General features: G+C 50.0%; 1 protein-coding gene across 4 annotated transcripts in view; it reads left to right on the top strand.

Annotated features, from left to right (window-relative positions):
• Positions 1-27,662, top strand: part of Ctif (cap binding complex dependent translation initiation factor) — a 288,191-nt gene that overhangs the window by 189,294 nt on the left and 71,235 nt on the right. For 3 of the 4 annotated variants that reach the window (XM_005005538.4, XM_013157177.3, XM_023566851.2), the window contains exons 8-9: positions 11,276-11,768; positions 14,602-14,901. In XM_005005538.4, the coding sequence (XP_005005595.1) occupies positions 11,276-11,768; positions 14,602-14,901 (793 nt within the window). The remainder of the gene's footprint in view (positions 1-11,275; positions 11,769-14,601; positions 14,902-27,662) is intronic. The other variant, XM_063231710.1, reaches the window with a different exon arrangement.

Below are 27,662 nucleotides of genomic sequence, written 5' to 3'. Positions count from 1 at the left end.
AGGAGAGGGCAAGCACCCAGTTCCCAAGCTGCCACTGGATCATACAGGCCCACTGAGGACTCACAGGTGGTCTGCTGAGAAGCAAGAAGGTTGTGCTGGGTAAAGTTCTGGTCGCACGATGAGCAGGTAAAGGACAGGACATCATAGGAGCACACTACAGCCCAGAGACTGGACACCTCCAGGGACTGGAAGCTCACTACACTCCTAGGAATCCCCCTGATCTGGGGGCAACCCCCCTGTGAGAAATCCCTTCCATGCAGTGAGCCTGCTCTGGGCCTTCCTTTCTCTGGCTACCATCACCAGACCCCAAGAGGTTCTGCAGTTGTTCACACATGAGATTCAAACCAGCTGCCCTCCATCTCCCTTCATCATCATCCCAGTTACTCTTGAAGGAGGGCTACCCTACTGCACAGAGACGGTAACATTAAAATAGGGAAAAAGTGAAGTCTGGCAGGGTCATCAGAAGTCCGAAGCTTGTGGAGTAATTGAGGTGGCACAGAGCCAGCTACAGCCCTTGGCCAACTGCCAAGGTGAGTTGGGGTGGACACTGGTGACCAGGGTTGGGCTGGGTAAAGGTCCTTAAATGTGCCCAAGCTTGTGGGACCCCTTGGGCAATCTCCGTCAGGATGATGATGCAGGGTACATGGCGATGAAGTTTTTCTAGGGGAAACCCTATCCAAAGTGCAGCCTTAGAGGCCAGAATTAGAGCAGAAGCCAGAAGCTGGACACCCTGGGTGGTTTTAAACAAGGTGCCTTCTTCCTTCACTCTTGACATTTGGAGCAACCTCATTTCTCCTGCCAACATGGATACACAGTGTGTATCTGGAGCATGTATGCTATACTGCTTGGAAACCCACAATATAACATTACTACAAGCAGATACCAATTAATACAGCACTTTCCTCAACTCCTTTAAAACTCACAAAACCCCTATGATACGGGCTTTCTATTTGTCACCTTTTTATAGACAAAAAAAGCAAAGATCTAGAGAGGCTAAGGAATGTATTGAAAGTTGCAGAGCTAAAAGTGCAGTGTCAGGACTTGAACTCTAGGGATCTGGCTCCGAATTCTTCCCTTTAAGCTCTTGCCTAGCTTGGGGGATGCCCAGAACCGCCAGCAGGCTGCAGTGAGGGTCCACAGGCAGGACCTGGGAGCCTGTGGGGCTTGGCTGGGCCTAGCAAGCGGAAGGGCGAGGGCCTTTCCCTGGAACCACTCCTCCAGGTTCACGTGGGGCTGACAACTCCCCAGGGCAGCCGCGTGCTCTTCCCATGACGACACACTGCCTCAGGACTTTGAGGCCGAGGATTCTTGGAATGCCTGATTCACTCTGGAACAAAAATAATGCTTCATATTTATAATGTGCCTTTGTTCCCCAAAGGCTTTCCTGGGCTTTATTTCATTGTAAGTTCAGATGAACCCTGTGATCCTGGCAGGAATTTTCAAAAAGGTGGGAACCCACCTGAAGTGGCACCTGGAGTGGGACTTGCTGTCCCCATTCTGCAGCAAACAACACTGAGATGCGGGGAGGTAGGTAGTTGGCCGAGGCCACCCAGCAAATTGGTGCTGGGCAAGGTGGGCCCAGAGCTCTGGGTTTCTGGCAGGAATGAGACTGGGCCACCGAAATACTTCCGCAGCTTGATGAAAGCTATAACCCTGGCTCACTGTCCTGGGCCTTAGTGCTGTCCCAAGCTGACGACATGTCCAGAGTCTATTGTTCAGCCCTCCCTTCCCCAAAAAAATCAGTGAGGCCCAGGGACCACCCCAAAATCCAGCCCTCAGCCCTGTACCACAGGCACCGCAGACTGTGGTGGAGAAAGGATTGTTCCCAGCACAAATGGAGCCCGAGGGCCATGTGTGGCTTTTGCGGTTTTGCCCAGACACTGCGGAGCCATGGCTGGAAGGCGGGCTTTGCACACACCCCATCCAGAGCCGCCTGGGCTCTCCCTGCCCTGCTCTGGGCCTGCTTAGCCCTTTCCTTGGGTTCACTTGTCCAGCCCACACTTCTGCACCCATCTATCACAGGACAGCCACGGCCCCTCCCCTCAACTCCGACCAAGGCGGAGGGTCCCCTAGATGTGGGCTTCAGTGGCTCAGCCGCAATGTGTTGGCTGCCTGGGTTCCTGGGATCTGGACAGGGGCCTCAGAACCATGGAGCAAGAAAGCACAGTAGTTGGAACCACACATGCTGAGACCAAACTACCTGAGCTCAAGTTCAAGCTCTGCTACTTGCAAACTGTGTGACCTCAGGCCAGTTACCTACTCTTTCTATTCCTTGCTGATCTCTCTGTAAAATGGGGTAAACAACTGGGGGGTTGGCTCAGCAACGTAAGTACCTGCTTGGCAAACGTGAGGTCATGAGTTCGATCCCCGGCACCAAAAAAAAGTGGGGGGAGTTAAAACAATCATACTTCTCTCCCAGTGGTAAATGAAAGCCATGTCTGGCACACCAGGTGCCATACATGTTGGCTTCTTGAGTGTGCTACCTGAGAGGGCCCAGACTTTCTTGGTTTAATGTTCTGATTGTGGCTCTTTTGAAACTCGCAATAGTATTTGAGTAAGGGACCCACATTTGGATTTGCAGTGGGTTCCACACATTTTGGAACCGAATATGTTCTTGGGCAGTGGGGTGATCCTTGATGGAGTGGCAAGTGTCTTCCCCAATGGAGATACAAGGGCCTGCCCTCCCTCCAAGTCCCCAGAACAGGACAAAACCACGAGCGCTTCTGCTGCTTTTCCATCATCCCTCTTGTCCCTGGTTGTAGAAGATGCCTGTTTCAGAAGCTGCTGGACAAGCATCTGTCTCTCCCACAGGGATCCTTAACTCCATGCAAGTGGCCACCCTACACACCAAAGCCCTTACTTTAGCTCTGTGTCAGACCCCAAGGAGATGTAAAGAGGGTTCTTCTTTATGCTTTAGGAAAGGATGCTTTTGGGGACATCAGAGGAACCCACAGGACAGTGGCAGCAGAGATGGGGTACAGCAGATAGTTTGTAATTACAGGACCACCTAGAAGGTCACTAGTGAGATCCTAGGTAGATCTGGGCCTTGAAATCAGGTAGGACTGGGCAGCATTGAGAGGCTCCTTAGGGACAACTGAACAGCTTTTGTTATATAAACACGTGCACATGCATGCACACACACACACACACACACACACATACACACAACGTGCTGCCCCACCCCTGCCTTCTCTCCAAATATTTTAGGAGCTCTGTGGCCTTGGGCTAGCCCGTTGACATCTCTGATTAACCCCCAGGTAGAGCAGACTTGCAAAGCAAGTTTAATTAATGAACCAGCCCTTCCCCTATGATTCATCAATTCATGCATTCATTCTGCACCTGGAGTGAAGGGATTCCTCTGCCTGCAGATAGGAGGGGCTAAGCAGACACTTGCATCTCCATCAGGAGCATCCCACTGCCCAAGTACACATTTGGTTCCCAAGTATTTGATCCTCATAGTGAAATAGTATATCAAACTTCTTATATGACTTGGACCCTGGTTGGCAGAGACCTGCACCTTGAACTCTTCCCTATCCAACTTTGAGCAAAGAAAGAGCCATGGAGCACGTCAGAGTCTATAGTATGGCTGGCTATCCAGGGTGGCAGTAGTGTTCCTGATGCCCCCTAGCCCTGTCTTTTTGAGATCATTAGGAAGACTCGGTGGAGAGTAGATCAGCCCAAGAGTACTCAGCCAAGGTTGGATGCAGGGTGGCTATTACCACCATGAGGGTGACAATTACCTTAACAATTGCAAGGTGATTCAGTTGCCTAAGCCTTGCAACAATATCCTCCAGTTCATTACAGAGTGCTAAGACCTCAGATAAGTGATTTTAAAGCCCAACGGGACAGTATTTTAGACAGCAAGTTAGAACAGAAACACAGAGCTGAGTTCTAGCACAACCCTCTCCTGCTAACTAGCTGGACAATTCAAAGGGAACAAAGTAACCTTCCTGATGCTTAGTTTTCTCATGTGTAAAATTGTCAGAGAGAGGGAGGAACTGGCACAGCTGGGAACACAGAGCCGGGCTCTGAGCAGGCTGCAGTCTCCTAGTTCGACCTGGCAAAGTGGCACTCTGCAGAACAGACTCAGGAAGCCTCTGTCATCCTATTTAGCCTGGAGTGCATAGTTGGTGCACAGTGAATTTGGGCCACTATGATCATTGTCCCAAACCAGTTCCATGACTGTCCTCAGTTGAGTTTTCCATTGTTCTGCAAACTGGCAAACATGTGTGGTAACCTATGCTTCTGGCTCCACATGCTGATGCAAACGGGCTAAGCAGCCCTGAGCCGCAGGGCTGTGCCTTGTACAGCTCAGCTGTGGACTCTTATTCTGTCTCCATCAGCTGGGGTGGAGAATGTGGAGGTGGGCAGGAATGGAGGAGCTCATGATAGTAATAAGCACTCATCACTTTCCCTGAAGGCAAGAAATATGAGCCCATGCATAGCTTCAAAACCACTTGCCCTAGGAATTTTGCTTTCAAAAATTTTTAAGTAGACCTACAAATTATGTGGTAAAGTGTCCGACATTGAGAGAACCATAATAAGCCAGTGGCCCTCGGAATATCTAGTTGGGAACGATTATGAAATAAACGAACAGAGAGATGTTTGTCTGTATTTGGACCACTGTTAAAAACCATTTTTTAAAACAAAATTTGAAGTTACTCTCCCTATATCCACCTCCCAACTGCAGCAGTGGTGTTCCGAGAACTTTATTGTTTTTATAGAAGAGAGGAGTCTTAGAGTAAAACAAGACATCTGATTTCAGAACCTAAACAAGAAAGAATAAACAAAATGGATGATGGAAAAAGCATAAGCTAAAAACCCATTCTCAAACCAAAAAACACAAAGGTATCCTTGCCCTAAGAGCAGGTGCTACCAGTAGCCCGAATGGAATGTTATCCTGATCTTTTAAGCCATCGCCTCACTAGCGATGACATCCTCAGAGCAAAGGTCAGAGCAGACGGTCAGCAGGCGAGACACGGATGCCTGAAGCTCTTTTGCATACAATGCTGCCACGTGTGGTGTTCATTGTTATCCACAACCTGTACCACACATCCATGTGTCTGAGACCCAATGCAGCCTCCTGGCCTGACTGCTGGGAGCAGAAGTGGCTCATCCTGGCCCAGCCAAACTCAAACCCACAGGTCTCGTGGGGAGTCGCCAGCTGGACCCTGACAAAGATACCAACGAAATCCAGTGCCAGCAAACACAGAAGAGAGAGGAGCTGGTTTTGGCCAGCTCAACTAGTGACCACTGTCAAATATTTGTGAGTGACCAGAGCAGGGAAGCCTGGGCTCCATTGTTGGGGAGCAAGGCCAGAACCAGGCCTGTCCAGTGGTCCAGCAGCCCTTCCCAGGCTAAAGTCTTTGGCCTCATGTGGTAGTGCCACAGAAGTCTAGGTAGTAATTCAGCCCTGCTGCCCTGAGGGCCAGTGTCCCAAGGCTGATGGGACTCAGATGGGAAGTGACTGCTGGGTCCTGGGATGAATGGGCAGGTTCAACACACTCTGGGAGCCTCTGGAAAAGCTGCTGTGGGACTTAACCTCCCTGAGCCTCAGTCGACACATCTGTAAAATGGTAGGAAAGGCCTTTGGCCTGCCTACACACAAAAGTGTGCTAGCAATCGTTCCCTGGGAACTAAGAAAAGCCTTGTTCAAAGGAAAGAAACAAGAAAGAGAAGCTTCATGCACCTGGTAACCAGGGGTGTCCGGGCTCTTCCCAGCATCTGAGGGTCCACCCAGCTGAGCCCATCTGCCAGTGAGCTCCATAGAAGCCCTCTTTCTTAGGAGTCGAGTAGTCTTGCCTGGCCAATCAAGATAGTGAGGGTGGACTTCCCCTTCCAATAAAGGCAGCCCTCCACATGTGCAAAGGAGCTGCCCGCCCCCTCTGCCCCTGCAAGAGTGAGTCTCAAAACTCCCATGAATCCTCGGTGGCCTGGCACATTCTCAGTCATTGCCGTGTTGTCACGACTGCTGGCTCCAAGATCTTTAGAATCAGGAAGACATGGAATTCCAGGGCCCCAAATTTCCACACATGAGCAGCAGAAGCTCTGCCAGAAAAGGCTGATTGCTTTCTGGAGACCTTGACCAGCCATGTAGAAATTATTTCCTTCCGTTTCCAGGTGGACAGAGATCTTTTCCTTTTCTCTTTTTTTCAAGCAAGGGGGGTACCATTGGGCAGAGAGAGGGAAATCCCTGAAATGGCATTTGGGAAACTAGACAGTTTTAAGACGGATGCTGGGAAGGGTTTGGTCAGCCATCCTTTAGGGACATTTCTTGGTCCATAGCTACAGGCGCCACAAAAATTCTAAATAAGGATGACAAAATTTGTGAGACTCAAGCATTATCTGCCAGGGAATTTCCAAGTTTCCTCCTGGGCCAAAAAATAATTCACACTCAACGAACAAAGAGACTAGAAGGAGAAAGGACCAGTTAGTTGAAAATAATTGAGAAATTAAGGGAGGAAAATTTCACAAAAAGTCACGGGCATGTGATACCCTGGGGAGCTGTCTGTGGGCGCTGGAATTTTCTTTTCTTCTTCCCTCCACACCCCCACCACTTTGACAGTGATGAAGGTGGAACCCAGGCCTCATGCATGCTAAGCAAGCACTGTATCACTGAGCAACGCCCCCAGCCTTCCTAGAGTTCCTTCTGCTCTGCTAGGGCTGGCTGGTTCCTGCTTCTCAGAATGAGGGCTGCAGCCATCTGAGCGGACTCAGGGCTCTATCTCCTCCAGGCCATCTGGGCACCGGTTGGTGATAGGATCGCTGAGTGAGACCTGACTCAGGGTCTCTGGCTCTACCGATGGACTCAGCTGTACCCAGATACTAGTGCCTGTGACTCCAACCCTTCTGTTACACCCCGGGGAGTGAGATTAAATATAGCATTGATACAGGGTATACACAGGGCTGTTTCTGGCAGGGGGTGAAGGGCCTGCCTCTTCCATTGGAGGATCAAGGCAACATGGCCACTGTTCAGGACTGTCCATCAGAACTCACCAAAGTTGACCATGGGCAAGGATGAGAACATCACACCGGCCTCCTCAGACCGAGGGGCACCCAGTCATTCGGATGCATATCAGTGAACCACATTTCTATAGATATGTTTATAATGACTCCTAGATTATTAAAGTAAGTACAGACATCTAAAAATTCTGGGCATTATATATAAAAACAAATATCAGAAGACTTGGAAAGATGGGAAGAAGAAAGCAGACAGGCCAGGGAACTGAGGAATGGCACCTTGGTAAGTTGCTTGAATGGCTTCACCCATCTCAGACCTGGAGCTAAAGAGATAAGAAACTGAGCGATATCATGACGAACAGGCAGATAATAACAAAACATGCCCCCATAAAAACCTTCCTCATTATAGCCAGGGGACCAGGAAAGGATAGTCTAGCAACACAGAACACTTCAGGGTACAACTGCTTTCCTTCATGCCAAAGCCCCAGGCAAAGCTATGGCTTCATCTTGCACTCCAGTGAAGACTCATGACAGGGTATAGCCTCTCCCCGATTTGTGACAAGCACCCCCCACCATCACACTGGTATGAGAGTGACTAAGTGAGGAGAGGTGGGATTTTCATCCTAGTGCTTGGTAATGGGCACCTCTCTGTGTGTCTGGAGACTGCTTGGAGAGTGCACAAGCCCCACTCAGCAGAAAGGGGTGCCCCTACCTGTCTGTGCTAAGATGGTGTCAAAGGCAGCCTAATGAGAGTCCCCAGTGGTGACAGCTCCTGGCTCCACAGTGTGAGTGGAGAGTCAGTGGAGAGCTGAACCCTTACCCCTTCCCAGTAGCTTCGAGGAACCCCTTTAAGTATCAGGGATGGTCCTAACACTGAGGAATATAGCCTTCTACCCCAAGGTCTGGCCCCCATCCAGCCAACGATGACTGACAAAAGCAACATTAGAGAAGACCAAGCAGAATTAAATCCACAGTCTCAGGATAATACCCAGTGTCCAGGTCTCAACTGAACATCACTTGTCATACCAAAAACTAGAAAGATCCCAAGTTAGAAGACAGTAGATGCCATTTATCTAGATGGTGGATGTTTTTAAATTATCCAAGAAAAATTTTAAAGCAGCCATTTAAAAAAAAAAACTTAAAAGAATGACTACAATACATTGAAACATGAAAAAAAATAGGTCTTGGCAAAGTAATAGAAGATAAGAGAAAGAACCAAATGGAAACTTACAAGTTAAATTAAAAACTCAATGAATAGGCCCTATGCTAAGTTAGAAGGACAAAGGAAAGAGAATGAGAGAGAGCACAGTAGAAATTACTCGATACAAAAAAACAGAGAAAAATAAGACTAGAGAGGAAGTAATTAAGTTTCAGGGGCCTGGGCACAATGACAAAAAGTCTAACATCCATGTCACTGGAATCCCAAACATAGAGGGAAAGAGACAAAAATCATTTAATAATGGCTGAAACTCTTCCTGCATTGCTGATGAGATGGCAAAATGATACAGTGACTCTAGAAAACCTTTTGAGAGTTAAAAAAAAAAAAATGCAGCTACTTTAGGATCAAGCAAAGGCAAGGCTGGGCATTAATCCCAGGGAAGTGAAAGCCCATTCATACAAAAGCCAGAGCCACTTGATAATAATAACCCCGAACCAAAAACAGCCCAGGTACCCTCCCACACGTGAGTGGCTAAATAACTGTGGTACATCCATGAGTGGAATACCACTCAGCAACCAAAAGGAACACAACCCTTGTTATACCCCCCAGCCAGGATGGATCTCCAGGGAATCATACAGAATTTAAAAAGCCAATCTCAAAAATGTAAGATCCCACTTATTACAACATCCCCAAAGTGGCAAATCATAGAAATGGAGAATGGGTGAGTGGGTGCCAGGAGGTGAGGGTGGGGTGGGTTGAGATGGAAGTGGGTGCAGCTGTAAGAGACCAAGAGGAAGGTCTTGTGCTGAGAATGTCCTGTATCGTGACTGTGTCGGCGTAGGCATCCTGATGTGGTTTTTACAAGATTTTACTATGAGGAGAAGCTGGGTAAAAGTCACAAGGATCTCTCTGTATGATTTCTTAAAATGCATGTGAATCCATAATTGCCTCTCAATAAAAAAAGTTTAATTAAGAAATCAAGGTCATCTAGAAAAAATAAATAAAACATAAAAGAAAAACTCCACAGCTCATCTCCCAGAGATAGCCCCTGTTAGCATTTTAGTGGCTAAATCTGTATCCTCCCAGATTTTTCTACGTATGTAAATACTTGCCTTAAATGACACCACACTTCCATCAACAAGAGTGAACTTTGTTGCTACAGCCTTAATTACACCATGTTCAGTTTTTGCCATGCTAAATATCACTGTGCTTAAATTCCTACATACATCTTTGATCATTTCCTTTGGATTCATTACCACGGGTAGAATTGCAAAATTCAGTGGTTGCATATTTTAGAGGCTTTTGAAGAAAATTGTCAAACTTCTCTCCAAAAAGCTCTTATTAATTTCCACTTCTAATATACATTGGGTTTTAAAGTTGCCATTTTTGGTGGGAACTAAAATATGACTACACGTGTGTTCCTCACTTAACCATTTTAATTCCCTGTCACTAAATGGAAAGCTTTTCCACGAAACTAATTTTAGTGGAAAAGAAATAATATATTTTACCTCAGCCCAAGATATCCCCAGAATTTCACAGATAAAAATTTATCAAGCAGACATTGAAATTGAGTATAAGAGAGGAAGGTTACAGGCAGCTGAGTTAGTTTAAAATATTATGGGCAGTCAGATAAGACTGGGCTCTTGAAGGAGCCAATGCAGAAGACCAGATACCTTGCAATTTGGAAGGAGGTAGACACCTCTGCTGTGGGACAGATCTCAAGACAAAAGGTAAAACAAATGTAAGGAGATCCTAGGTATAAACATCAGAGATTGATATTCTAAATAGGTTAGATCACCTTGAGGAAGCCAGGAGTCTCTGTCCCAACCCCCTACTGAGTACGCCCTCTTTCTACTCCCATTTGTCCAATTTAGTCATTTTTACTTGAATAGTTGATCTTATTAGTTGACTATGGTTCTGTCCCACCCCATGCCCGCCTGCCTTTCCAGTTCCCATTTTTCCCCATCCAGACCCACTTCACCTTATGGTTTTGCTCTATAAAAGTCTCTAGAAGAGCCAAAGTCTTTGGCAACTCACTCAGGACCCCTTCTGTCTCTCTCTTAGACAGAAGCTTTCTTTCTCTCGATAAATATATTCTGAAAGAAAGAGAGAAAAAAAGAAAGAAAAAAAGAAAGAAAGAAATTGAGAGATAAGCACTAGCAATGAATAAGCACAGTTTGTTTATAAAATGCACTGACCGAGATAGATCAGAAAGGAAATATGGACTGATTCTTGGAAAGATAACATCTTTTTGCCAGTTTCTTCACCATTTTACAACTTCTGAAGGGCACATGGCAACCTTCTTCCAGCTGCGCTGCCAGTGAAGTAATGGCAAAGAAACTACCCAGAGGGTGACATGGAAATTGATTCTAAGCAAGACAGAGCCTCATGCATAGGCCGGAAGTCCTGAGATGCCCCTCTGTTCCTCCTTCACCTGCCATCCATCCACACATCCAGATATTGAGTTCGGCCCTCAATTTCCATGTGTTCCATGTGCTGTGCTGTGCTCTGCCTAGAAAGTATTGTCAAGTAACTGGAAGCCCTGTTTTTGCCTAAAGCCAGCATGTTAAAGATCACTTCTGCATTAGTTTGCTGGGGCTGGCTTAACCAACTGTCACCAAGTGACTAAAACAGTACAAGTTCATTTCCCACAATCCCAGGTGCTAAAGTCCAAGACCAAGATGTCAGCAGAGCTGTTTCTTCTGAGGCCTTTCTTCTTAGGTTGCTGATGGCCACTCTTCTGTCCTCTCATGAGCCCTTCTCTCTGTGCACAGCAGCTTTGGTGTCTCTCTGTATCCAAATTTCCTCTTGTTATAAGATCACCAGTTAGTTGGATTTGGGCCCTCCTTGACAACCTCAGTTTAGCCTGAGGATATAACTGGTGGCTGGGGCAGAGGTTGGAGGGTTCTCCGCATCTTCTGTTGTTCCACATGCCTAGATTCGTGAATCTTCTAATAAGTGAATAAAATACTGATTTTCAAGTGAAGAACCTGTCTGACTCTTTATCAACCGAGCCTAATACATAGAAAGTTCTCAAGCATTTATGGAAGAATGAATAAATGGACATGACAATGACTTCCTGCCATAGTGTTCAGGTACAGAGACCCTTTCAGCCATGCAATGACCTCCTCTCTGCCTTTCTCCTTCCATTTGCAGACGGCAGCAGAGACCTCCAGGAGGGAACAAGCCCCAGCAGCACGGTGACCACCAACCAGGCAGTGCCAAACATAACAGGGACCATCAGAAGTCCTACCAAGGGGGCCCAGTGCCTCATGCCTCAGGGAGGCCCACCCACCACGGCTACAGCCAAAACCGGCGCTGGCACCACAGCAATATGAAGCACCCGCCAGGCGACAAGGGGGAGGCAGGTGCCCACCGCAATGCCAAAGAGATCGTGAACACCGAGAGCCCCAAATTAGAAGACACCCCAGAGGACCCCGGCCACTGTGGCCTTGAGCCTCCTCACAGCCCTGAAGCCCCAGCCCCACCAGCATCTGAGAGGCTACCTACACCAGTGCCAGGGGGGCCGGAGGCCGAGACAAAGCGCAAAGACAGTATTATTCCAGAACGCATCGGGGAGCGGCCCAAAATTACCCTGCTCCAGTCCTCCAAAGACAGGCTGCAGCGAAGGCTAAAAGAAAAGGTACCGGTAATTGAATTTTTGTTGTTCTCTTCCACCCGGGAGGACAGCCGAGAGGTAGGCACCTTGGTCGGAGGGCTCGGGTGGGTTGGAGGGTCAGAGGAGCTGTGAAGGGGAAGCAAGAGGCTCCCTTGGCCATGTGGACCCACTGTACCAAGCCACCATTACTGTGGGTGCCACTGGGCCACCACAGAACAGCCAATTGAGCCCTTCTAACACATGCCAGCTTTTCACCTTTGCCCCCTAAGTGGTCTAAGATGGGTTCTTGGTACCAGCCATCAGCCTGAGAGGGAGGCAAAGTTGGGAGGAAGAGGCCTGTGCCTGGGGTGATGACAGAGGGTGATGGGAGCGTTTTCTGGGGGTCAGCTCCTGCTCTCTGCATGCTGAGTTTGCATTTGGCAAAATGTGGAGAAGGATTCTGCCTCCCACAGGTCCCATGCGTGACCTGTTTGCTGCTGGGATGGGAATGAGGGTGAGGTGGGGGCGGAGTGGGAGCAGGTGGCCTCAGCCTTCATGTTCCTCACTTCATCTCCTGACAACCAGTGAGGTCGCAAAGGCACAAATGGCAGGGGACTCCACCAGCACCACCCCGGTGCTAGCTGCACTGGTGTGACCCTGAAAGTTGAGGCACCTCTACCTGCTGCCCAAAGCCTGTCCTGCCTCCCTCTGGTCTCTGGAGCCAAGCTACCAGGAAAGGAATGGGATCTGTCACTGGCAGCAGCAGACTCACGTGATTTCTCCAGTACCACCAACCCAGCTCCGCTGCCCACCAAGGACATTCGCAAGGTCACCTGGAAAGGAACCATTCCCAGGAAGGCTGGCATGGCTGGGCTGCGGCCATGCCTACATAGCACACAGAGCTGAGGAGTCCTCCCTCTGGGGCGTCCTCAGAGCTTGGGGTTCTGGGCTTCTCCTCCTTCCCCAGAGGCTAGGCCCAAGACCAACCTCAGTCAGACTAAGGCAAGGTGCGCTCTTCCTAGATCAGTTAGCAAAGCCAAAATGCCTCAGCCGTGTCCCCCACACCCTGCTCCTCCCTGTGGTGACAGGGCTGTGAGGTCGGGAGGAAAGCCTCTTTCACATCCTGCCATCCCACAAATGGACAACTGGCAGAGCCTCCTGGCTGATGGCTAGAGTGCGCCACAGACCAGTTGGCTTCCCATACCCATTTCTAGAGGCTGGCTGAGAAGGAGGGCTGCTGACTGAGTTCTCCAGAGTCCTGCCAGATGTAATGCAGGGCAGCACAGTGGAAATGCACAGGTTTTAAGTGTCAGCAGGTCAGACTCAGTCCTCATTCTGCCTTTGGGTGGATGACAGTCACCTAAAGTCTCTGAACTCCAGTGTACTCAGCTGTAAAATGGGAGCGCTACCACTCACCTTACAGAGGTGATGTGAAAATTAAATGAAGTGACATGTGTAGAGATCCTTAGTCTATCCACAGACCACTGGTCCAGCCAGGGGACCCAAGTGGTTGGGATACAGGGATGTGGAGGGTTGAAACAGAAAAGGAAAATCTGTAGCACACTTAGATTGGTTCTGAGGACTTGTCTCAGGTGAGGCCTCCTGGGCCAGAGAACATGGGCTTAGGCTCATTCAGAATCATTCCATGTTTCTGGTCATCCCCCAAATTGAGCAAACCTTGGGCAGACAAGCCTCTAATCCCCTCCTAAATGAGGATCTCATCAAGAAGAGTAAGCCTTCTCTACTCCCTCACAGACATGGTTAAGGGTAGGGGCCCATGAGAATAGAGAGTTGTATCTTCCTGATCGCAGGGAGTCAGAGCTCTCAGGTGGACTGGAGAGGCCAAGGGGAAGGAGCACCTCCCAGAAGTCTACCCTCACATAGGATTCCTTCTCAAATGGAGACCAGCTGCCCTTGGAACTTGACTCCAAGTAGTAGAACTCAAGGAAAGCTCTCGATCTCTGTTACCACCATGTTACTCCCATGCAAACAGCCTCAGAGGGAAACTGCCTATGCAGAGGATGTGGCCGGAGCAGCCAGTAGGAAACAGGGCCTCATTCTGCACCACTCCGTCCAGAAGTCTGGTGTTGAGAGCACAGGGCAAGAGCAGGAGGACCTCATCCTGTGACCCTGATCCTGCCCGTACCAGACCTCATTCCCCAGCGGAAAGTCAGTCAGATTCTTGGCCACCAATGTGCATGTTTGAATACATATTTCTGAGACAGCCAAATGCCATTTTCTTCCTTTCCGGCCCTTGATCTGGTCCAAGTTACGGTGAAACTTCAAGGAGGGTAGGCTTCTTTCCTGACACGTCCCTTCTAGAGGCTTCAGCCACTCAAGTGGCACATCGGAAGATCCCTCGGATTATAGTAGTTATATGTAAAGGTCTCCATGAGATGTGAAACCAGGGCTGTGCCCTTGTAGAACCTTATGCCCAGAAAACAGAGGATATGGAAGACACACAGTGGTCTCCTCAGGCCACCCCTAACCAACACTGAAGGCATTTTGGGCTCTACTCACCTAGTTGGCCTGGTTTCCCTGTCTGTATCTTCCCTTTGGCCCAATTTCTTATTTGTTACCTTATTTCATCTTTAATAAGCTCTATTAAATCAGTACTAGATTAAGACATCTAGTCTATGTGTAGACAAATTTAGGAAATCGATGAGAATCCTGTGTGGGAGCTAGAACTCACAAGAAATGTCAACCCAGGACCTCACAGAGGCCCAGAGAAAAGTCAGCCTTTGGGATATGAGTATCTTTGATGTGGGGAGGCAGATTTCAGATCCTTTGTTCTGAGGGTGGCAGCCTCCTTCCCCTAGGCCACTTGCACACCCCGACACCCCAGCTGCACTCAGGCATACTTGGTTTGTTCCCCATCCCTCAGGATGAAGTGATGGTGGAGACAACCCACCCTCAGCAGAACAAGATGGACAAGCTAATCGAGATCCTGAACAGCATGCGGAATAACAGCAGCGACGTGGACACCAAGCTCACCACCTTCATGGAGGAGGCCCAGAACTCTACCAACTCTGAGGAGATGCTGGGTGAGATTGTACGGACCATCTACCAGAAGGCCGTGTCAGACCGTAGCTTTGCCTTTACAGCTGCCAAGCTCTGTGACAAGATGGCACTCTTCATGGTGGAGGGCACCAAGTTCCGGAGCCTGCTCCTCAACATGCTCCAGGTAACCGGACACCGACAGCTGCTGCCCATGCTCACTGCCCCTGCGTGAAGGTTATTGCTAGTGGGGAGGGCTGCAAGTTCTGACCACCACTGAACTTGTCCTGAGTTCCTTCCTCCCTTGCCCAACTAATTATAGAAAATAAGAAAGCAGTCAAGGGGTGAGGGGTAAGTGGCTGGATTTGTGTGTTTGTGTGAGTGCTCCATGGTTACAGAGGACCAATATAATTTTATAGGTGCTTTTTGTTCAACCAGCCTTTCCCTCTTTCTATTTTCATGATAAGCGGGGTGGTTGTTGGCTCTGTGCTTTGACCTCTGAACGTCTGAGCAGACACAAACTTGTTGTGCAAGTACCTCTCTCTTCCTCCTCCTCCCCTCCAGGACCAGCCCCTCCAAGCTTGGTGGCAATTGGTATAGCTGGGACTGAGATGGATTTTGATTAAAGCTTTATAGGACAGTCTGTCTACCGAGACACAGAAGGAAAAACAGAAATCAAAAATTGTCTTGCTCCTTGGTACTTCCCACTGACTAACCCTTTACTGCAGTGAGTTGAGGCCTAGTCCTTCTCATTTCTGCCTCCATGGGGCCAGTGTCCACCTGTAGTCCCAAGGGTATACATAGAAGGGATGTGAGTGTGCACCTAGGCTGAGCCCAGCACTGTCTCTTGTTGTGGGAAGCTGTACATAAACTGGTGGCCTCTGAACTGGTAGCATCAGGGACAAATGGCAGGGAACATGGCCGTGTATCCACACCAGGTCTGAGAGCCATCCATTGAGACTGAGCTGGGGGAAAGCCCTCTTTCCTATTACTTTGTGCTTGAGAAACTAGTTAAGATATACATGGAGCTGCTGGTCCAGATCAGGAAAAGAGTTGGGAAAGCCGTATGACAGAGCTGAAGGAACCACTTGCAGGTCTGTGGTAACTAGAATGACCATTCATCAGATTGTGCAGACTGCCACTCTTCTGATAGCCAACAGGACTCCATTCAGAATTACACCTAAACAACAGGTGTACACAAAGATCCATGGCCACCCTCATTTCAGCCACCCAGCTCGTAGTTTGTTGTCTCTTCCCTAAAAGTGAGAGGAGGAGGAGGAGGTCACTGTGGGCCATCTGCCTGTGGCTGCACCACCCATGCCTGCCTGTCCTCCCCTCTTCCATGTGTATCTCGCTCAGTGCAACCTGAGCCCTTTCTGGCCAGCCCAGGCTGCTTCTCTCCAGATCCGGGCCCTGATCAGGTTCCCATTCCTGGATCGCCCACACTCCCCTGGTGATGAATTCCTGCATTACCTGAGGGATTTGCACATTGGGCATGTTCCTCGTGGACCGGAATGTCCTGGGAGAGCATAGAGGGTGACAGGCAGGGAAAGGCCTGCCTGCCATGTTCCACCAAGCATGTAGGAGTCAGGGATAGGAACTGGCCTTGGACTTGGGTTTGGGATTTTTCTTTTCACTGAAGGGCCAGAATGGTACAAGAATTCTAGACTATGGCTGTCAGCTCCAAGTAGCCCAGCCAGCCCCTGTGGCAGACAGACACAGAGAATATGGGGCACCCAAGGAAGACAGCTGGTTATAGGGGCCACCCCAAATCGGGCATGTGTTCTAGCCATCCATGATAAGAGCAGCCTTTCCCACAAGTGTCCAGCCAAACATCATGCCTGCAGCACCCACCCTCTGTCCCAGCCTCTGCTTCCCTACAACCACAAATTTCAGGCAGCTCGAGACTGAGGATTTTGGGGATGAGAGACAGTCCACAAATGCAGCTCTGTCCCTCAGTGAGGAAACATTGGGACTTCACTCAGTGACACGGGAGCACACGGTGATAAACAGATGCCTGCAGTCATTGCCACCTCCACAAGGCTCTGAGATGAGGGATCACCTCTGGCTTGTGCATCTCTCTAGCCGTGGGTCTTCCTGGCTTCTGGGTGGCCCCTGTGGCCATGGAGACATAGGTGCTACTGGGGGAAGGTAGTAGAATCCTCCCTTTCTCCTCTCACTGGCCAAAGGCTGGGGACAGCTGTAGTCCTAGGCAAAAAGGGAAACCCTGGAGGCCCATGTTCTGAGTGGCAGAGTCCCCGCAGTGGTAGAAGTAGTTACCATATTTGTGGCTTACCTTTAGGCCACCACTTGCCCCCTTTCACCACCCACAGCCCATCTTTCATCTAAGCCACTGATCAAGGCCTTTCTAGCTGCCACAGGCAGCCTTTGACTGTGTGGAATAAGGCTGCCCTGAGCCCTGGTCACATGCCCAGAGGAAGCCAGACTGCACACCTGGGCCACCTTGGCCCTGCCATCCCTCTTTGCGGCCACGGAGTCGGCAATTTGCTGCAGAGCTTTCTGGCACCCTTAAGCATGGCCACTCTCTCCCCACACCTGGGAGGTTCGGGGAGTAAAGCAGCAGGCACAGCACATCAACCACTTCCCTCTTAACACCCGCGGAGTCATCATCTTTCCTCGGTACACATGTTGTGACAACCTCATACACAATCTTCTCCTGGCAGACAGCGCTAGGCCTGGCCCACAGCAGACTTCCCTCCCTTCTCTCTGAGGTTTTCGTTCAGTCCCATCCACTGAGCCCACTTGGATCCAGATCTCCAGCCAGCCCCAAACCATTCAGCAGCCCCTGGGATGCCCCTTATGTGGCCGGTTTTGGCTGCCACCTCCACATGGACACAAGTTCTGAAACCAGGCTTAGTGACGCTGGCTGCAAAGCGGGCAGGGTGTGAAGTGCCCATGAGCCCTGCTCCCAGCAGCTGTCTTTGGACGCAGCCCTGCCTGGTCAACTGCTCTTGCTTCCTGGGCTTCGGCAGTGGGAGCTGACAGCATGGAGAGGAGGGGCGTCCTCTGATGTGATAGACTCCATGCAGCAAAGGCCTTGGGACTGCCTGCCTGCCAAGCTGGGGCGTAGCCCTATGGAGTGCCCTATGGGGGTGAAGAAGGTCAAAGGTCTTTTGACCCTTCCCAGTGAGATTCACCATCACATCCCCAGGAATGCAGAAGCACTGCACTGCTAAGCTATGAGAGCACCTAAGACCCTGGGGTCTCAGCGGACACTTGATACCAATCCTACAGCTCAAAAACAGTCTCCAGTGTTTACACCCAGACTGACTCTCTTGCTTTAGATGTGACTTTTTTCTTAATAGTGTCTTTGTAGATAAAATTCAATTTACACACCCTTAAATGTCTATTACATGTCAAACATGTAGTCAGACTTGAACATATGAACATAGAATGTTGTGAAAATGCAAATTCTAACACAGGTATGGGATGAGATCCTTCATTTCTAACAAGCTCACAGGTAGTACAGGTGCCAGGGACCACACTTTGAGCAGCAAAGTATTGGGGGACCAATGGCTTATAGGTGATAGGTCAGTTTCGCACACAAACTGAGCCCCAGTCTCTTTCCAATGTGACTGTCCACAGTGAGGATCCAGCCTGAAAATATTGCATTTCAGATACTAGATCATCTTTAGGTCAGTGGTTTTCAGCCATTGTCCACTAGAATCACATGAAAAACTTTTTTTTTTTTTTATTAGTACCAGGGATCAAACTCACAACTGCCTGCTTGCAAGGCAGAAACTTATGCCGCTGAGCTAAATCCCCAGCCCCCGCATGAAAAACTTTTAAAACAACCAGCCCAGAGGTCTTGCCCCCAAATCAGTCAAAATTAGGTTCTCCATCAGTAAGGCCTATTTTATCATTTTATGAAGAGCTCCACAGGTACAGCCAAAGTTGAACATCTCCTCTTGGGAGATAGCTCAAAGATACCACCATTGTCACCATTGTCACTTATGCTGGCTCTGCCTGAGACACCATAAACCAATCAAAAACTACCTGTCAGGAGCTGGACTTGTTGCTGCATGATGTGGCGCACTCAGAGCCTGAGCTCATAGGAGAACAGGAGAGAGAAACTGTAGCTGCCTTCACCTCCTTCAGCCTCAGTTTCCCTTCTGTGCAGCAAAAGAGCTTGATGTGACCATCATAGGGACCGTTCTCATACTTCCTCACCATTATCTTGAGATTACTTGCCCAGGAGGGAAGGGTTGCCTTTTCTCTCCTGCTGGCCCAATCTCTGTGTCCTCATCTCCTTTCTCTACTGTGTCCTCTTTCTGGCCTCAGCTATCTATTGGGATTGCCATCACATGTTTTAGGAAAAGGACCTCACTGTCAGCCACACTGCCAGGCTGAGCCAGAGACTTAACCATCCAGCAAAGCTGGAGAAGTGATCCACTTTCGCCTCAGCTGGCCTCACCCCATCCCTTCCCTCAGAGGCTCCCAGCTTTTGTTTGCAGGGTTCTCTACTAATTAGGTTGTGTGCATTGATTGTTTCCAACTTCCAGGAGACTGTGGACTACTCTGGGCAAAAGTAACCAAAAGTCTCCCTTGATCCTCATCAGGGAATTGCCTTGCGATCCTGGGGAGGAGGAGGGCTCCAGTTTCACCGAGAAGTAAAGAATGAGTGCGCCTCTTTTTATGGGATCTTTGGAATGTTAAGAATTGGAGGCCTGAGCCCCCTCCACCCGGCACTGCCCAGTCACCGCCCCAGGCCTTCCACTTGGGCTCTGGGAGTGCTCCTTTGCTGAGATATGCTTGGGTAGTACAAGTTCAAGCCCTCCTGTGTTGAAATGTGTGTGCCCTGTTTAGCCAAGAGGTGTCTGCATCTGAGTTATGCGGAGCAAAGTATTATTAGAGCAGGCATCAGTGTGTCTGTAACTGAACCCAGCTCTCCCTAGCAACTGTTGCTAACAACACATCTAACAGAAGGATGCAATACCTTTTTTTGAAGAAAACAAAAAAAGAATTTCATCTTGACCAAGTTGTAAACACAGCAGGCCTGGTGTGAAAAGACAACACAAAATCAGAATCTGGCATGTGAGCAGACTTCAAAATAAATTGCTCTCTGCCAGTACCTTCTAGAAGATAGTCTCTTAAAAAGCTGACCTCCAGCTAAAGAATGGACAAACTCTTAAGAGTTTCTGGCAGACCACCATGAAGCACTGTGTTCCGGGCTTTGATACATAGAAGCTCAATTGGGTGACAACTCTGTGGGGTCTCTAGGAATGATTTTATCCCCAAGAGGGGCATTCAGATTTCTAGTTTGGCTGTCCTTTAACCATAAATCAAAATATTGTTTCGCACCCTTCCTATTGTATTTCCCCAGGCTCAGTCCTCCTGGTCCTGTGTTCAAAGGCTTGGATAGAAGAGCCTAGCTATTCCTCTGAGTTTCTAAGAGGAAAACTTTTCCTCTGGTTCTGTCAAGGTTTCTGGAAAATAATAAATCATTGTTTACCAGACGCCTGGGGTTCTTAACCCTCATCTTCCTCAGAGAAACAGAGATGAGGGACTGACTAGGTGGTTGGTGTTCCAAGCAACTGTGAATTGTAGACTTCTTGAGGGTGGAAATCCTGGTTGAGTTAGCTCCCATCCCCAGCTCCTAGCACTATGAGGTATACATAGCACATACTCTGTAAACTCCCATGGAAGAGAGAGGTGGCACCCTCAGTCTCAGAACCCCATGCTCCCAGGGGTGCCATCATGTTGCTGTGTGTGAATCTAAGGTGGGTCTCAGGTCAGGGATCTCTCCCCAAGTTTACTGACAAGAGATGTGGCTCAGTGAGACCACAAGTCATGCAGCTAGGCTCCTGGCCATCGTGCCTGAATAGGGTACAGAGTCAGAAGCTTAGGAGAATCAAGAATCTATCACCGTAAGTGGTGATCTCAGAATCCACGCTGTAGAATAATCCCACGGGAGTTTCAGTGGCCCCTGAGTTCCTGGGCTTTCTGGGCCTCTAGGGAGCCGAGGGTAATGGAACACCACTGTCCATGCACACTGGTTCACCTGAACCACCTCTCTGTTACCCCAGGTTCTCTCCTCCTCACTCTCTGTCCCTCCATGCAGACCTCCCTCCCTCCTGCACACCCACTGCTGAGCCCCTGTGCACTCCAGGCATGTGAACTAATTTCAGTGCTGGCCCAAGCCAGACATACCCCAGGGTAGAAGCACATTGTTCTGAGCATTCCACACCCTGAGCAGAAGCTCTGGCCCACATCCCCTCTGCAGGCTGGGGAAAATCAAGAGGGACAGAGAGCCAGCCAGTAGTAGAATCCTTCTCCCAGGGGCAGGTTATAGAGAATGATTCTGGAGGCCCACAAAGGTCACTTTTTCTCAAAATGGCTGGCATCCGAACACCCCTGCAAGGCACACTGAAGCCCAGGGCCTGGGAGGGGTGCACAGAGCAGCACACACATCCCCTAAGGGTGGGCCCTGGCAGCCCTCAGCAGACATTTCTCACGTGTTGCAGACTGATTCGATCCTCTGCCAAGTCCAGCAGACCCATACTCTGAGTACCATTTGCCAGGGCCAGAGTGGGCAGAAGCTGTGCACCTTGAAATGGATGCATTTCACCCGCTTTTCTGCAGCCTTCTTTCCTCCCCAAAGCCCTTACTGAGTACCTGTTATGTACCACACACTGTGAAAAACCCATCTCAGTTAATTTGCCAAATCTACTAGTCCTCTTAGCTTATAGATCCAGCAAGCATATCCTAAAATCAGGATTTCAACCTGATTCCTCTGACTATGCCAATTATAAGGTTGGGGCAGGGGACAGAGTGGCCTGAAGGTGCTAAAGATGGCACGTTAGAGTGCTCAGAGACACAGAACAATTAATGACTGTAATATCAAAATGTTCTAAGCCATAAAACAATCAGGGGAAAGAAAATGACCACTGACCCTCAGTCAGTCCTGGAGGGAGCCAGGACAGCAGACCTCCAGGTGTCCTACCCTTGGTAGGTCTGGGGTGGGACAGAGCCAGCCACTCCTCTAGAGATCCAGGAGCTTTCCTGCAAAGCCAGACACCCAGCCTGGGCTAGGTGCCACCGGGCTACAGCCTGTGCTTCAGAATGCTGGAGAGCCCCATGCTTGAGAAGACCCAGATAGGCTTTCTCTGCACAGCACCAATATCTGTACCTCTCACAGGCAGTTTCTTGCAGGCCCCAGAGAACCTAGATGCACTCAGGGCAGAGACTTTTGGGCAGAAAAAGACTATTTCTCATGAAAAGTGGCCACTGCCCTGCATTGTTAGAAATGTAGCTGGCTCGAGGATAGAAGGGGGAACAACCAGGCCTTGTGAACACCCCCCTGCACCCACCCCATGGAGATAAAGCTGCCTTAGTGCTGATTGTGAGCAGTTAGAACACTTTCTGCTCTCCAGGGGAACTACAGTGTCTGGTAACGAATCATAAGTTGTGGTAGAGATTGAACTCCCGAGTCAAGCTGTCCTCTGGTCCCCATTAGGGTAATGCCCTGCAGAAGGGGGAGCCTTAGAACTCCCTCTTGGCTTCACATCACAGATCCCCAAAGGTCTCAGGATAGCATTTCCCCTCCCGTGTAGATTCAGTTAGGGGCAGTAAGGTGCTTGCTGACCAGTGATCTTGCAAGAAGCAGGTGTCTCCTTCCTCCTCGTGCGTTCCACTTCTTCCAGGGAGTCTTCCTGGACCTCCCAGCCCAGGAACCTCTCCATTTCCCTGAGCCTTTAACATTGACTGTGTTTAAGCTTTGCTTTCTGAAGCTTGTGTCCCAGATATGTTGGAGGCAAAAAAAATATGTCTGTGTCACCATTGTGCCCCACGACCTCACTGACACATGGTGAGTACCCAACAAGCATTGGTTGGATGGTTCCAGGAGCTTCAGGTCAGTGGGACAAAGGAGCATCCAGTGCTCAGGGTGGGTAATTGCACAGGCCACTGCCATGGAAGGGGATGGGGCCAGAGGAGCTTTCCTGGGGTCAGGGCTTATTTCACCATCCCCCATGTCCCTGGCCAGGACACAGCCTCTTCCCTGTGCACCCTCACCCCCCAGCCCGGCTCCATTTTCCCTACTAAATCCCCTGAGGGAACTTGGCTGGGCACTTCCCTGTCTGAGGCTGCCACACTGAAGCAGGCCCTGAAGATAAGTGGGTTATCGGAGAAGGCCGGCTCAGGTGTCCTGGGCCCCAGAGGGTCACCCCTGGCTGGCTGGCAGTTCACCCTCAGCACCTCCTCCCTCCACCCCCACTCCCAGCCAGACCGGCAGGCAGGCGACTGCAGATCCATTCCCACAGCTCAGCGAGTGGCCGGCCCCCAGCCGCCACCGGGAATCTGAGCTATGCTAAGCGGCTCCAGATCGCAGCATCTCAGCCCTCCCCGGGCACGGCCGGCCCAGACAGGGCGCCTCTACCTGCGGGGCCGCCACTGGAAAGCTGGCACCGCCTGGGCCATTGGAAAAAATCTCCCTGCGGTTATATAACTGCTCCCCACCTTGGCCCTGGCTCCCACGGAGGCCACAATCCCTGAGGGAGAACGGCAGGGAAGGGGTGGGATTGCAGAGAGTCACTCTCTCAACAGAAGAAAATCATATATTATTGTTGGAGGTCCTCCCAGGACCCAGCCTGGACAAGGCCACTGTGAGAGGACTGAAAAGATCAAAGGGTTGCCATATAGGAAGGACACTTTTCCAAGGACCAGACCCACAGGAGGGCATGGTCACAGAAGAGGAGAAGGAAGGACACTCGGTGTCTGTGTCTTTTTTTCTTGACAACCTTTAAAACTGTGGTTCTGTGCAACAAAAACTTACTATTTGAAACTTCCCCAATGCTGGCAATCACTATAGCTTTTTACCTGGTCAGAAAACCACCCTGTCACCTGAAACCGAAGCCCCTATCTCCAGACAGTAGCTCCCTATCCCCTTCCAGCATTCACACCATCTCCTGTCTCCATGGATGTACCCTGAGTCTGTGTAGCATACAAATGCAGTCATGTCATCTTTTTCTTTTTTGTGTCTGGCTTAGCATGATGGTTTTAAGGCTTATCCATGTGATAGCATGTGTCAGAATTTTTAATGGCTAAATGGTATCTGAGGTTTGGGGGTGAGGGGTTCCCGGGGATTGAACTCACAACCTTGTGCTTGTGTCAGTCGGTCCTTATGCCACTGAGCTAAATCCCCAACCCCGGAGGGATGTTTTAATGGAAGAAACATCATAGAAATGGTACAACTCAGTCCTAGCAAAAAATTTGCCTGAACTCAAGGTGAGAGTTGGAGGAAGTCCCAGATGGATCAGCTAGGGGCTGGACCTATGAAGTAGGACCCGGGGAGTCCCTGTGAGTCCTTGATCTGTAAATTTCCAGGATTCATTAGAAATTATAGGACAACATAGAACACTGAGTCAACAGAAGTTGACTCCCCACAGAAGTCACCAAGAGGCTAAGGTCACAGTAGGCACACACAGTACAGAAAAAAAGAAACAGGATTCTGGGGTAGGGGTCTGTGCCTTAGTTTCTCCCACACACATAGCAATATGAGCAACCCACACCTGTGTCATTTTTCTTCCTACCTAGACTTCATAGTTGGGTGCTGCTACCAAGAAGCAGTGTCATAGCACAGGGGTTTTGCACAGTGCTGACCAAGTCAAGATCGACCCTGGGATCCCAAAATTCAGGATCAGGACTCTCTGCACACCTATGGGATCCCTATCCCTTACTGCTATCACACTTAGAGCTCAAGTTTAAAATCCTTCCGGCAGTACCAGAGACTAGAGTTCTAAGTCTTTCAGGAGAAGGTCCCAGAAATTGCCTGGTCCCCTCTCCACCCTAAGTCTAGGTGGTAGGGCAGGAAGAGGGTAAGCTAGCCCTTTAGAGCAGCAGGGAGCTGCCTTCCCATCATCTATTAGAGGCCTTCCCAGCTCCCCAGAACAGATCCCAGTTCACAGGGCAACAGAAGCCTCAGGCCACTTTGAGGCCTGAACATGCTCAGGCAAGCACAGTCCTCGCTAGCAGTGGCCCCCCAGCCCTGCTCTTGGAGGAGCCGCTTGCCCCTGGAATCATCCCATTCCTGGCAGCTCCCATCCTGGGACCAAGCATAGTCCACAGGACTCTGTGTGCCTGTGCAGATCGCTCACACCAGACCTGTAGAAAGAGGGCTACCGCAGCACCATGCCATACCCAGTCCACTGAGCAAGGGCGGCACCATGGGAGGGGGTGGCTTAATGGCACTGGGGATGACCAGACTCCAACCAAAGCCATGAACATCTGCAGTAGAAATAAGTGTGTCTTAGCAGATGTGTGTGGGCTGGAGCTAGAACTCCACATTTCGGATTCACACCTACCATGAATCCCACTAGACATGTTACACTGGGTGTTTAAAAAGATCTGATTAGAGGAATAATATCTTTAAAATGGGGTTAGAAGTAGAGGCACCTAGAACTCAGGTTACTGGAGCACAGATTTTTTTTTTTTTTTTTTTTTTTTTTTTTTTTTTTTTTTGAGACAGGGTTTGCTATGTAGTAGAGGCAGGATTTGAACTCACTATGTAACGTAGGCTGGCCTGAAATTCACAGCAGTCCTCCTGCCTCAACCTCCCAAGTGCTGGGATTACAGGCATGCACCATCACACCCAGTATCAGGATCCTTCCTTTTAATGACTGACTACTTTGTGGCACAAGAAATCACTAGAGCAGCCACAAGTCAGGCATCTTCCCTGGGCCCTGGACTGGCATCTCTCACCTAAGCTATTTAGAGCAGGGTCCACAGCCCAACAGCCCTCTACTCTTCCTTTAAATGGGTCGTAATACCTGTCTCCTCTACTGCTTCCTACCAGTCATCATGGTGAAAACCCACTAAAACTCCTGCCGTGTCATTGTATGTGTCCTTCAGGACGGACTTCTGAGTTTCATAGCAGCATGCACTCCCTTTGTCCTGGATGAACCCTGTTCATTCATGGTTGCCAGGAGATGTGCATACAGACCCTCTGCTACAAACCCAGGGTCCCCTAGGCACACTAAGACTTGGGATTGAATGTCCTGGGACTCAGTGGATTGCCCTGGAACTGAGCCACAGGGCAAGCCCTTAGAAGGGCCCCAGAGCAGGAGTTGAGGGCCTGCTGGTGCCCTGAGCTGGGCACTGTTAAGGCCCAGTGAGACAGAGGCTGCTGGCTTCCTCCAGGCTAAAGAAAGCAATTTCAGGACATCAAAGGGGAGTACAGGCTTTGAAGGGGGGAGACCTTCCTGGAAGAGGCAGCATGAAAGAAGAGGCAGATTTGGGTAGACTAGGATGGGAGGAAAGTGCAAAAGCTCGCAAGAAAAGGAGATGCAGGGGAGGGAGGGGGTACAGGAGGGTAGAGAGGAGGTCATGTGTCACCAGCCTGGCCAAGGTATCAGGCAACAGGGGCCCCTCAAGTGTCAGCAAGCCCAAGGATGAGGCTGCCCCGCCAGGCTATGACCCCGGGTCACAATAACCACACTGGCTGGTTCATCCTGCTGGCGCCAGCTTCTCATCATTTCAAGCCAAGACTGTATTTTCATCCAAAACTAAAGTTTCTGCTTCAAGAGTTGTGTGAGCTTTCTGCCAGCCTCAGGCCCTTTCCAGTCTTCAGCAAGAGGCAGGGAAGACCCCTTATCTGGAACCCAAGCCAACCTGAGCAGAAGGATTAGGGGATCAAACCTCATGATTCCACAGAGGCAGGTAGTGTGGCATTGAGGCCTAGCGTCCCAAGTGGGAAGTCCCACCTGACTGCCTTCCGTGATGAAGACACTGCCTTGTAGGAGAGGCCGAGGTTCCAAGTGCCACTGCATGTGGCCCACTTAGCCCACAGCCTCATCCTTACCCTGGGATGCAGTGTTACCATAGAGCCCTCCTACCACAGCAACTGTTAGCCCTGCAGGGAACCAGAGGAAGGCCGGGCACAGGCTTTGGGCCTCCTCTCCATCCCATCCCATCCCCACCCCCAGCACATAGCCTCTGACCTCCCTCCAAGGGTACTGGGGGAGACAAAAAGTCTAAAATCAGCCCATTGCCCTAGCTCTGCCCCTTAGCCTCATTGTCCGCACAAGGAAAATGAAGGCACTGGGTGATGCATGGCTGGTGCGCTCCTGGCACCATCTCCCCACCTCTCTCAGCCTCTGGGTACCTTGAGCCTATGACAGTGGTGTGAAGGGCCTGGGCTCAGGAAAGCCCAGAGCACACAAGAGTAAGAAGAGAAGATGGGGGCCACTTTGCCTGCACCTGGCCTATGTTTTTACAAAGTAGGGTTTAAGGTTCAAAGTGGGAGATACACTCTGGGCTACAAAGCCTGAGTTCCAGCACCAGCTGCCTTTCTGTGGTGCAGCAGCCTCAAGCCACTCTTTCTAACCTGCCAGTGACTCCCTTAGCTATAAAATAACACAAGTGGTTTCAAAGCTCTCTTCCATTCAAAACTTACTGCAAGGCAGACATGCTGCACAGGCAGAAGATGCCTGTTACGTGCCCTTTGCTAGTGATGAGGAGGAGGCCGCATTCCAACTCCCCACCCAGGCGACTTGGTCCTGGCTGCCCCTCCCCTGCTGCAGACCCCACTGTTGAGTCTGGAACTTACTGGCTCTCCTGTCCTCCCGCTGGGGCTGCCTTGCTGGGTAAGCAGAGCAGCCTCAAGAGGGCAGCAACATGCAAGGTGACCTCACCTGCCTACAGCCACTCCCAGCATTTGGGCACCTTGAGGCTTGTCCCGCAAGCAAAGAAGATTTAAGCCATATGATGGTGACTGCCACCAGGCCATCTACTTTGTGAAATTTCCAGCAAGGGTCCCATTGGAACCTCAAGGGCAGGCCACAGAATGTGTGATCTCATTTATGTCCAAGGCATCACAGAGGCCACAGCAGGACTGCAGAGTGGAGTGCTGGGTCCCTGTTCCCCAAGAGCAGTGCTTGCCCAAAGTAACCCCTCTATGTCTGGGAAGCCCAGCTACCCTGAGGAATGAAG

Source organism: Cavia porcellus, unplaced genomic scaffold (genome assembly GCF_034190915.1).
Source record: "Cavia porcellus strain 051 isolate PalLab524CR breed Dunkin Hartley unplaced genomic scaffold, mCavPor4.1 scaffold_20, whole genome shotgun sequence".
NCBI classification, from domain to species: domain Eukaryota; kingdom Metazoa; phylum Chordata; class Mammalia; order Rodentia; family Caviidae; genus Cavia; species Cavia porcellus.
Note: the sequence above shows the minus strand (reverse complement) of the source record. Positions and strands in the feature narration are given on the sequence as shown.